Below are 13,247 nucleotides of genomic sequence, written 5' to 3' on the forward strand. Positions count from 1 at the left end.
GAATAATTTTACAATTGTACTAGATTCAATGTTCCACTTATTAATGGAGCTGAAAATGTTATTAGAAATCATTTGAAGTGGTTTAGCAATTTATTAAATTAGAGGAAATAAGATATAAAAAAATAGAATTCAAAGAAAAATTTTAATAAGTGCTAAAATAGACTGAGTGGGCAATCTAGTCATCAAAAGCATTAAAAAAATGAAATTAAATTAAAATTTTGAACCAAATCTGTGAATGAGTTGATCATCTGTTGGTCTGTATGTTTGCATGCTTGTAAATATTGTGACAAAAAAATTAAGGGGGGGGGGAGAGACATGAATCAGCTTGTTTCTAAAATTGTAGCTCTATCATAAATTTTCGATTCAATTGGCCAATCAAAAAGTTTCAGAGCATATATATTTTTTTAACTATACTGAGATCCTGAAAAGAAAATTGTATATTCATGGCATTCACACCCTTGCCTAATGCTTCTAATTTTTATGTCAGAAGCAGGGGTGATAATATTTTTATTAGGAGTATGCAATTAAATAACGGAGATACATTTTGAAGTGGTTTTATATGCATTACAGAGAAAATTAAGCAAATATCTTTAAATGTATCAGACCAATGATCCACTTTTTCCTTTTTATGCATCTGATATGCATAAGTTAGTAAAATAGGATTTTTAAAAATGTTTGGGAGAAAATTTATCAGTTGGAATTATTTCTTCAGTAAGGTACTAATGTTAGTGCGATTTTTCTAATAGTGTATCTTGCTTTGCAATTGATAAAGTGAGTGCTGGCATAAGAAGTGTCAAATTATTGAAAGACTTACATTCCACAAAATCAATATTCAATAAAATTATATGCTATTCAAACATGATAGTCAGCAGCTTATTTTAAAAATGTTGAAATGCATAATGAATAGATCTTTATTAAATTTTACATCAGTAAGAAATGTTATTTTGGCAAAGAATAAGCAAGTATGAAAAAAAATGTTATTTGTTGTACTTTCATCAAAAAGGATGAAAGTTAATGGTAGAATGGTAGATAAAGGAAAATGGTTAAGATGTAATTCTCTGCTAATGCAGAAATCTTATATTATTCAAATTTGTTATATTGAATGTTATATTTTTGTTTCATGCATAAAATAATTGCTTAGATAAACTTTTAAATCCTCAATTAATTTTAGTCACATTATATGAAAAAAAAAATGATCTCTTACATTTCAACATAAGTATATTTTCTTCTTGTGTTATTTGAATGACCATTCTTAATTTTAAAGGAGGAAATATTTTAAATTTAATTTCAAAATTTGTGCATTTTGTTAAATATTAAAAAAAAAAAAAAATCTCTCTTTCAGAAAGTCTCAAGATCACTCTTTTACAAGTAATAATGAATCAAGATTTCCTTCGAAAGATGTCACAGGTTTGTTTATTAAATTTACTTTTTAATGATTACATTTTCTGCAACTTTTTAAAAATTTCCTAATGAAAGTTAATAGGGAAAGAAATTTTGGTGAAACTAATAAATTTACTAAATGTTGTTTGGATTGAAATTTTCCTTTTTTTAAATTTATTCTTATTATTAATGAAAAACTTACAGCTTGTCACAAAATCTTCATTAAACCCATACTTATACTTCATTATATGTGAGAAAAATTTTAATTATTTCTGTATTCAAAAAAGTAAGTTCTAATATACTTAATATTAACAGTTGACAGAATCCTGATGCATTTATATACAAATGTTTTTTTTAAATAATGTGTTTTTAATGCAGAAAACATATAAAATATTTTAGCTTACAAAATTTTTCTATCAGTTGCAATTTTTATTTTTAATAAATAATCTTTAGAATTCTTTTAAAATTAACAAAAGATGTTGCTAAAATATATTAAAATATTGTAATTGAAAGCCTCGCCATTTTAGCAATAGAGTATATATAAACTTCTTTATTTCAAAATCATCAGCAATTTTTCAGTTTATTTTTTTATTTTTTCCAAAATTGAAGGAAAATTGCAACGAAAAGAAATTAGCATGATTGAGAAGATGAAATTATGAATTTTAAGATAGTATAAAAATATTTCTTGTGGAATAATTTATCTCAGAATTACTGCAAATAAAGAATGCCTTCAGGGGCATACCTTCTTCAAGTATGAAGTGCCTTATGATACCGAGGTACCTTAGTGATCTGGTCTGCGTTCCAAATTCTCCTCCCCTTAGCCTGCTGCTTTCTTCTTTCTTCTATTCCTCAACAATAAGTGAGGGAGCTCTCCATGGGAAGTTTTTGCCACTCTGTTTACTTATTTCTTTATATGGACAGCCAGAAACTGCATGTGTATAGCAACTCATTAGACAGGTGGTTCACTTGATCCTGGATATATCAGTCGAATGATAGTTAGCCACCTGAGTTGTTAGTCTGTTAAAGATTAAGCGAGGGTGTAATTTCTTGGGCTTGGTATAAAGGATGGTCATTGTTTCTCTAGGTGACTCTCAGTTTATAGGTTCTGGCTAGCATTAAGGTAAATGCAGAGGCTGGGAATGTCCAGTGCCGGTGGCTGCCTTTCCTTGTGGGGCTTCATGTTGGACAATGCCCTTTGGGCTTGAATTCCTATCCATGTCATATGAGGAAGTCCAAGCATGCTCCTTTCAGTAGGCAACATAATATACTAAATTTTCAACATAATTTTTCATTGTCGAAATCAATCAATTTGAAAGAAACATTTCATGGTATAGCACCACTTCTTGTTGAAAAGAATATTTCTGGCAGCATTGGCGAGGTGAAATCCATCAAGAAACTTATATCTGGAGACCTTCTAATTGAAGTAGGATTCTCTAAACAAGTTATGAACTTGATATCACTATGAACATTCCCTATTCTTGCCAGTCTTCACCTAAAAGAGTTATATCCTGGTGACTATTCAAGAGTGGTGAATAGTTGAACATGTTAGTTTAAGAGATTATTGAAAAACTAAAAAGTGAGGGAATGACCCATGTGCAGCATATTGTAATTTGGAGGGATGGCCAGCTCCTGAACACAAAATATCTTGTATCAACTTTCAGTTTCACTACATTGAAGCAGGATATATATGCCTATCTGTTAGAACATTTATCCAAAACCTCTGAAAGTGCTTCCAGTACCTATGTTTTGGGAATTTAAAATTTTTTGGCCATGATTCGCTAACATGCGCTTGTTGTGCAGAAGCTGGCCTTGACATGTAATGTATTCATTTTAATGGTGAACACTATTATCCTAAAACTGTTTCTCCTGGAAACAGGTAAAAAAAATATTATGAACAAAAATAAAAAAATTAGATAATTCTTATTCAGATTCTTATCAGAAGATTCTCATGTGGAAGTCTGAAAGCTTGTGAAATCCAAAATCACTGTAGCTAGAAACAGTTACCCTTCTGCATTTAAAAAAGAATATCCATCCAATGGGATCTAACTGATATTTCTTCTAATCTAATAAGAAACTTTCAGATTCTGTAATAACATCTCTGCCAGTTAACTTCTAACAATTAACAGAATTCTTTTTCTGCATGTGTTATACTAATTTATGAAATGGCACGACTCAGTTAACACAGCTGGCTTTCAACTTATAACAAGCTGAAAAAACCTGTCCTGTTAAGGCGAATAATATCGCCAGTACAGAAAATATTTCAAAATTTTGTACCATCTCGCTTCATTCAGTTCCCACTTCCATTATAACATAAAATATTTCAACGTAGAAAACAGCATTAAATACTGCCACAATTTCCTCTATGAAAGCTTTTTATGTGAAAACTGCATTATTTCTATGTCTGTTCTCCCTTCATAAAAACAAAAGTTTCACAATGTCTATAATCAAATGATGATGCCGCAATGAACTCTTCAATTTAATCAGAAGGTGACATTTTAGAATGCAATATGTGGGAAGGTTTGGAGAACTCATCAGAGATTATTTTCCCTGAGCCCCCTTCCAAACCTTAAAGTAAAAGAAAAATACATTATTTCCACAAAATATAAGAACATATTTTAATTGTTTGCCTCCCCCCCTTTTTTTTTCTTCCACTTTGTTTTTGTTTTTAACCTAAAGCAAAAGTTGTAGAAATATTTTTTAAAATTATAACTCGTTTGCTATACTATAGCATTTTATCTAAATTATGATGCCTCTGTTGGTGTAATTCAACAGATCTTTGAAATATCCAAATGCATTTAGACATTCGGTTTTGAATCAATAAAAGAGATTAAAACCAGATATATGTTTTTAAATTTCATTGCCATGCCATAACTGTAGTTACTTATGAACTAACTGTAGATATTTCATAATTCTATAAAAAAATGAATTTACAAATGATTTTATCTATTTTGATGAATAGTCATCAAAAAGTTTGAAGTTTTTGTCTTGTTGAATGAAGAAAGAAAATTTTCAGAATTGCTATTAAAGTTGGGAATTTGTTGTTGATATGTTGTTGACAAATAATTTGTCATAGCAAAATAGTATCCATATGGAATGTTTAATCCTTTTTTATCTAATATATATACATATGTATTACTATTTAGAAATTCGCCAAAAGGAGAAAATATCTTAACATTTTCTGAATTTCTGCAGACTCAGATTTCTAGAGAATGTGACTGTTGCTGAATGAGTGATCAAAATGTTGAATAACTTGTTGATAAATGTTTAGAACATAAAAAAAAGGAGCAAGTTTCATACACTAAATCTAAATAATTGCCAGGAATTATTAAAAAAAATGAGTTATATTTCCTGAATAAAATTATTTAAACATTTTTTATATACTACTCAAACGATTATCCATTTTTGACACAGGATATAAAAAAGGCTATTTAAAAACTTTCAATACTATGAAAAATGTTATTCTTAAAACCTAATAACTGTTAACAGTATTTTTGAGTTTGATTTTTCAAACAAATATTAATATGCTGTTGTCATCAAAGTTATTACAGGATTCTTTGGGGCCAGGATACTAATGTTTACAGATCAGGAATAAAGTATTTTTGGAAAGACATGAGTAATTTGAAACATGAATGTTAGGACACTTTTTCATTTTCATTCATAGAGTTTTGAATAATTCTCTTTTCAACTGTTGTTTAGATCTTGGTGGAATGGCCAAACAAGCTATTGTTCTAAGCAAGTGACTTAAGAAAAAAGATGTGAATCTTTTTAAAAGAATCTAACAACTTTTTGACTGATGTGACTTGCAATTCAATGGAAGTTTTACCTGAAAGTGTGGGAAATAATTAAATTGCTATTGGTATCATCCCATATTCAGACCATAACTGAAAGAGGATTTTCCTTAAAAAAAAATACCAAGGTTGAAAACCTTAAAGAAAAAATATATATTACGAAATATTTGGTTTTAGATAGATTAAAAAATTTTAGTGGTGTCGAAATTTTTGAGATGACAAAAGAACTTAGATCAAGGGGGGGGGGCTTATTCTAAAAATTGCAATTTCAAAATGGAGGGGGGGATAAAAAAACAAATGCATTACAAATGAATTATATATAAACATTTGAAAAATGATGAGATAATTTCTACTCTGCAGAAGTCTGTAAGCAGACTAGATGAAAAGACAAATAGGAATCAAATAGAACTGTGATTTTAAGAGCAACTTTAAGTGTAAATTTAAAATATTTAAGTGTAATTAAAGGTATGTTGACTGTATATGTCTCTCATTTTCTACTTAATGAATCGCCTGAAGTGTCCACCACAAACGTCTGTACGCAAAATTACCACTGAGAGTAGGCGAAAGTCTCTACTCTCTGTGTAGTTCTTAAATTATTCTTGTAAACTTAAACATTGAATTGTTTTGTAAAAGTAAAATTATTGACAGCTAGAACAAATTAAAGAATGGTGTAATAAATTTTTCTTTAATATTTTCCATGCATAATATATTTTTATAAGCTCATTTTAAAAATTTATTTACCTTACAGATGTTTCTTTCCACGCATCCGAAGATTTGCCTTATGAAAATCATGTTCCCGTAACTTCATCAAGAAGCCCAAAGGTATTAAGGAATTTTATTTACAATGTTTTTCTTTTATATCTAATTGATTTTATATCTTTAAAAGATTAAAATTAACCTTTTGAATTGATTTTAATTTTGTATAATCTCTGTTTTGCAAAATATATTCATTATTGTTTCTTGCAATTTTTGTTCAAGCCATAGTGCTTTTGAAATTCTATTCTCATGCCATTCATCTTACATCTATAGCAGATTTCACTTCCAGACAATTTCTCGGTGCTACTGCGTATTCATTTAATTTTTCAGATCTCAACATCATTCAGCATACCGATTCTGGTAGCCTTCACCTCTCTGTCTTCCAGCTGAACCCTTTTATAGTTGAAGTTTCAATAACTTTTTCTTCCCAACTTTTAGGAAAAGGGTAGATAGGAATAGATCACCACTTTTACCTTAAGATTAGTCATTGTGCATTTATTCCGAGTTTCTCTTATTTCTCTATTGATAGCATCAAATCATTCATCTGGATTTATTCACAAGCAATCATCAAAAACAGACATGATACATTTCCATAGAATGTAGTTTTCGCATTTTTGGAATCAAGTTTTATTTTCTTCTTCATCATTCATCATATTTATTAATTTCTTTCTGTGTAACAACTCTAGGAAGTTTTTAATATCTCAAATGCTCTTTGTATTAATTTATTCTTTTAATTTTACAATTCTAATCATACTTATTTTACTTCTCAGTGTTTTGTGGTTGAATATTTTGCACATAAAAATACTATAATAGTTGCTATTATTATAACAATCGATATTGAAAAGAAAATACAATAACAAATAAAAATTATAAATTATTGCTGAGTTTGTAAAAATTACAATACTGAATCCTAGCCATGATTTCATATTAATATTAGGAAAGCATTAGCTTGGAGAGAATATCAATTAGAAACAGGACAGATCCTGTAGGAAAAGGTTGTAAATAAATGAAGGACAATCATTGTGTATGATCAAGAAGTTTAAGGTCATGATATGTCAATGGAAATCTATTTGATGTGAATGAGATAGCATAAAATTATTAGACAACACATGCTTATACAAAATAATTTAGAAACACCTGTAGTGTTTAAAATTAGGAAATAAAATATCCATAATGCTGCTATCTGATTATTCCTCTAAAAATTTGTGTTGTTTACTTCATGTTTGGGACAATTCTATTTCTTTAACCTCCTATAGATAATTTAATCTACCTTTATATTTTATCTAGGATGAATTTGGTTCTCTGCTATTGTGGAGAGCTAAATTATTTAATAAATATTATAATTAGATATTTTATCTTAAAAGTTCTATGAGTATTGTATGAAGTACTTAACAATATGAGATTAACAATATACTGATTCTTAACATGTATTTTAGGAAAGGAAAAGCTCTCTGGGAAAAGAATTTTACATTATGGAAGAAGAATCATTATTATCATACTCATCATTATCAGACAAAGTATCCTCAATTTCAGTTCACTCGTTATTGACTGAATCTGTGTCTAACTCTTCTAATCAATCATCTTTATCTGAAACTACCCCTGTTACTTCAAGTTATTCATCATTAGCTGAAAAGGTAATTCATCATATATCTGTGAAATGTAAATTAAATTTCTTTTTATTTCCTGTCATTGACTGTAATTTTTTTTATTTTGTTTTATATTAGTTTATTTATTTAAATCTTAATTTCATGAAAATTTAGAGTATTTGTAATTTAATCCTGCAACTGCATCTTACACACAATCTTTGCTATATTATTATTAAGATAATATTATTCTATCAAATTTTTGTACTTTGTTTTTCACTTTCAAATGTAATAAAATTTTAAATGTAATAAAATGTCTATAAATTTTCCCTTTTTACCTTAAGAAACTTTCATTGAAGGGGGAGGGGGAGGACAAAAATGACAAAAAATTCTGTTGCATTCCACTATTATTTAAGAGAATTTGAAAGTTTTTTTTTTTTTTTTATCATTAGTATTTATAATTGTTTTTATTGATTCTTAGGGATTTGACTTTGACTGAGTGAGATACTGCCAAAGATATTCTTATAATCTAAATGCTGTTCAAAATTATTAGTTCTGTCTTATAATTTTTTGTAACTTCAAAGATGCAGTCCATAAAAAAAAAAGTATGCAAACACCGCTTTGCTCTTTATTTTGAAACTAATTACTGTACAATGAAGCTTCAAATACCTATTGCCTATCTATACCTATTTTGTGAAATATGTTCTCTAAAGTTAATGAATAATTAATTGGTTGTCTTCATTCTTAGATTTTTTCAAATTCGATGTTTGCAAATAGCAATACCCAATTTTGATTACATATCTGAATTAAAAAGCACACAACATTTTCTGATGTTGTGAAACAAATTGATACATTACAAGCAGCTGAAATTTTCTGATCCTTACATCAAGTGCAATTTTCCTTTTTTGCAGTATATTTCAAGATATCTGAAACTTTAATAATAACTCTTAATCTATATTAAAATATTCAATAAGCAACATTAAAGTTAATCTGCATTTTTTTTTAAATATGAAAGTGTATTTTATATTTTTAATTAATTTTTAAATTCATAAGTTAAAATTTTTCTTGAATAGAAAAACCGCAAAAGTTTTTGAACCAGTCGAAGAAGCAAGACTATTAAAGCATTTATGTTCTAAGTTTTATCAATTTCTGTCAAATAGTTTTTAAAATATGCAGATAATGACCAAAAGATTTCAGAAACATATGATTCTTGCATTTTTTGTGGATCATCTTATTTTCACAAAAGGATTCTTTCATGTGAATAAACAAAAATCATTAAAATGGAATTTAAAATAGAACATCTCAACATTTCTTTAAATTAAGATTTTTTTTAATTAATGTTATGCTTAGGGAGAAGACACATATAATTTACTTTATTAAAATCATATTCCTAGTGAATTGGCTCCCAAATGAAATTTCAATCATTGGCTCTTCAGTCATTGTTGATGAAATGAGATCTTTATGTAATGGAAAAAAGCACATAAACCAGATACTTTATTAAGTATAAAATTCATATAATGTGAAATACAAAAATAAATAAAACTATGATTTATAAATGATTGATAAAATTATGATACTATGATTGATAAAATTATAAAGTAAATTTTGTAAATTTAAATTCTTCATTTCACAGATAGCATTGCCTATACTATTATCATAAGAATGAGATAATTATTACTTTTTTTATTTATCTAAAATATACTTATTTTGAATAGTTTCAATGCCAGCATTGTATTCTTTAGATTTGTTTTATGTGCCAAAGATATTGTTATGAAAGGTTTGCCACAAACTCAATAACTATCAACAGATTCAGTGTAGTGGATGTATGGTGACACAGTCAGCAGGCTCAGTGACAAATAACAACGTTTATTAACACGAATATGAGAGCACAGATGTTAAAAACGCAGCTAAGGCATACACAATCTATAAACAGCAGCACTTACGATAAATATCAGTCTACAAGTTGCTAATCAATAGTAAATAACCACAACAGCACACAAAGTGGCCAGACAGAACTCGGCAGGGAGAGGGACTTCTCACAATTATTCATGATGGTTCCTTCAAATGTCTGCTATTCACCACTGTCTTTTTGCTTTAACTTTATTCAACTGCCGACTTGCTGCTCTATGACTGTCTCCTCAGCAATGAATCGATACTGCTTCAATACTTGACTCCACAACTAGGTGCATGGCTCAATACTCAGTGACTAATCAAGTGGCATCCACTCCACTTCTGGGCTGATCAAAGATGGCATTAGCAAGGGGCAATTGCCCCTTGCTATTGCCCCTTGCTAACAAGGGGCAATTGCCCCTTGTTGGCAATTACTTGAGCCCCCCAACCCCATCAGCAAGACAGTGAGAGTTCCGTCGGCAAAAGTCTTCACCACTTCATAATAGTTATGGAAAGTCTCATATAGAGTAATTTGAAAACCACCTTAAAGTTAATATGTTGTAAACAGTTGAAATATTCAAGTAATGGTTAAAGCGGTTTGACAATATTTGGAAAAATAATTGATAGGGTGGCAGGTCAATAAGATGCCACATTTTGCGGACAATTTTTGATTGGCCGACTATGAATGCATTGCAATGGATGTCAAAAAAAACTAAGTCCATAGATCTTCATGTTTTTGATTGAAATGTCATTCATCAAGCTTATAATCTGCATTATTTTTGGCAATATATCCTACAAGATAAATAAGATATTGCATTCTGTTGACAATTTCTGGATGGAACTGAATGCGATGGTAGTCCACAGATTTTTCAGACATCTTATTCAAATGTCATTCATTCAGCTTATAATTTGCATCACTTTTGGCAGAACAACCAACAAAATGGCAAGTGAATGAGAAGTTGTATTTTTGCCAATTAATCTTTTGTCTTTCGGCTAAAATATTGTCATAAGTCATGAGAAATTTTTTTTTTCTTCAAGTATGTAGATTATATGCAAGTGAAATTATTAGGGAAATATACTTTTATATTATACATTATTAGGGCCATATTTTCCCTAATTCAGAATTAGTGAATAATAGTTCTAAAATTAATCGCTATTTTATTCATCTAATAGTTACTTTCTCAGTAATGAATTGGTAAATTTATTTTATTTATTTCACTATAAGAATTCTCTGACTAAAATCTAGTTAATAGTCAAACTCAATTTAATAAAACTCTCTTTTTCTCTCAATATTTTTGTGCATTATGCATGCTAAGAAGTTTTACTTTGCTGTAGCTGTGAATTCATTATAAATCACTGGAATAAATAAATTTCATATCTGTAAATTAAGTTTATTTAGCAGTAAAATATTGGTATTTTGCAGCCTAATTGATCGTAAATATATGTGGTATGGTAGCTTTTTAGCTATACTAAAAAAGTTTATCCGGATATTCGTTAAATTTATTAAATAAATTACTACCTACATTTTTCAGATTCTGTATTTAGTATTAAAATTATGTAATCGAGAAATGTATTTTTTTAAAAATTTTCTCTTTCTTTTTTTTAATTACTCTTCGCAGTAAAATCTATATAATTTCAGGTGTTTCTAAATTTTTAACAGTCTTTAGATAAAGATGTCTTGATAAAATGATGATAAAAATAGTAATTCATAGAATATTCATATCGAATATATTTACCCCGTGACATACGAATTTCCTTAATTTCCTAATTAGATGATACATCTTATTTGAGATAATTATTATTTGAATCCCCAAAATAATATAAAGGCATTTGAAGTAATGATATATTTTTTTCCAAAATTAGATCTTAGTGTAAGTAAATCTCAAGAGTCTTATAAAAAATATTGGCAATCTTTTGATGGTCAGTAAAAATAACTGAGATTATTTTTTTACAAATATCTTTAAATTTTTAACAATGAAAGGAAGGGTCAGTATCTGAATTAATAAAGAAGATATTAATATCTATTTTCTAATTAAATAATATCTATTTTCCTTTAATTAAATGTCAAAATTAATTATTATGTGTTATTTTGAAGCCAAATTAGAGAAATTGTGCTTGCCCCCCGTTAGATTTGTCTCGTCCCCCCTTCGGCAAACCTCTACTGCCGCCTGTGGGACTGATCCTACTGATTCAACATTGACATATTATACAAGTGACTCCTGCTTGGTCTGTTGTCCTTTTACAATTTCCAAGACAGAAAATTCTTGAAGGACTGTCATTATTTGTATCCTATTGATCCTATCACCTAAATTCTTGGTGATTCTAGAATCTTCCATTTTGTTGCCAAATTCATCACCAAGCCCGAGGGTTATTGATCCAGCATCCAACAGGAGTTGTTCATAAAACTGTCTTTCTTATGAAAGTTGAAAAAAGAAATTGAAAAGTTGAAAAGAAAAATTGTCTTTCTTATCATTATTTCGTTGGGAAGCAACATTACAGATTCATAAGAATATAATTTTTTCTTTTTTTTTGAGGGGAGTGTTCATTATGTCCAGGGTGGCCTGACTTAGCCTAATTGGGGCCCGGGGCAAAAGCTTCCTTGGGGGCATCCCTCTGCTTCATTATTTCAGTAATGAAAAACTGTGCATAGAACTTGTTTATGGTATTTTTCATTAATTAATTCAAAATGCTATTTAAACTTAAAATTAAAAACATTCTTAGTCTTAACTCGAAGTGCCACATTTAACCATTAAATTTAAAATGCAATCTGACAAAATGTAAGCAAGATTTATATTGGAATGCTTTCTATAACTATCTTAAGCATCTATCTATAAGAGAAACTCCTAAATCTCAAACTAAATATTAGTGCATTTTTAAATGAAAAATATGCAAATTTCTCAACAATTATTTTCATATGTAGGAGTATTTAATTATTTCTTGCATACAAAAAAAAAATCATTATTTAAGAAATGCAATTATTTTATCAGTCTCAGATTTTACACTATACTGATATTTTGTTTAAAGAAAGTTCATTAAAGATGAAAACTTAAAATAAACTTTCTATTCGATTTGCCCCCCCCCCTCAGATGTTTGTCTCCGCGCAACTGCCCCATATTCCCTTGTTCTTAGTCAGGTTCTGACTGAATCAGAAATATATTATTTGTAGTGTATTTGTTGTATCTAACAAAGCATGATGGAGCATTCCAAACTTATATTAAATCATTTTTTTATAGCTGTCATTCAATTCTGCCAAAGAAAATTCTCATCCCATAACTTGCATTAGCTCACAAGAAGGCCAAACTAATGACATTGACAATGTTCAGTTTGGTTTAGAACAAGTCCCTAAGCTAACACTTGAAAAGTCAGAAGAAATGATGAAGGTATTTTTATCTTTCGATTTTTTTAAATTTCAATATGCAATTTCAAAATCATAATGTTTCTTTTTAAATAAACCAATCATCCCTTTGTTTTCATTGTTTTTTTTATTGAAAATAATGTTGCCTATTGTCTTAGCTATTCAGAATTAAACTTTTTTCTAAAATATTAAATCAAAATATTGGTGAAAGAAGAGCACCCAGAGAATTATTTTCCCCAATTCTTATGAGATTAAGGTTATGCAAATTAGAAGCCTGATTATAATGAATAATGACTATTCATTATCCTAATTGTTTGTATAAAATTAATTTTCATTATATGTTCAAAGATAATGGTAATGTATCATCTCAGATTAGCTGAGGCAGTTCTAATTCTCAACATTTTGTCTTTCTGTGGCACCACTCACTGATATCATGGTGAGGGTAGAGACATCTGGTGTATATTTCATTTTTGCAGCTCCTTACTGCCATTAATA

The 13,247-nt window shown here is 28.8% G+C and overlaps 1 protein-coding gene across 3 annotated transcripts in view; it reads left to right on the forward strand.

Annotated features, from left to right (window-relative positions):
* LOC129983753 (protein FAM13B-like) overlaps positions 1-13,247 on the forward strand; it is a 60,601-nt gene that overhangs the window by 18,818 nt on the left and 28,536 nt on the right. For all 3 annotated transcript variants that reach the window (XM_056093367.1, XM_056093368.1, XM_056093366.1), the window contains exons 9-12: positions 1,343-1,407; positions 5,917-5,990; positions 7,361-7,558; positions 12,631-12,777. In XM_056093367.1, coding sequence (XP_055949342.1) covers positions 1,343-1,407; positions 5,917-5,990; positions 7,361-7,558; positions 12,631-12,777 — 484 coding nt within the window. The remainder of the gene's footprint in view (positions 1-1,342; positions 1,408-5,916; positions 5,991-7,360; positions 7,559-12,630; positions 12,778-13,247) is intronic.

This window comes from Argiope bruennichi, chromosome 9, assembly GCF_947563725.1.
Source record: "Argiope bruennichi chromosome 9, qqArgBrue1.1, whole genome shotgun sequence".
NCBI lineage: Eukaryota > Metazoa > Arthropoda > Arachnida > Araneae > Araneidae > Argiope > Argiope bruennichi.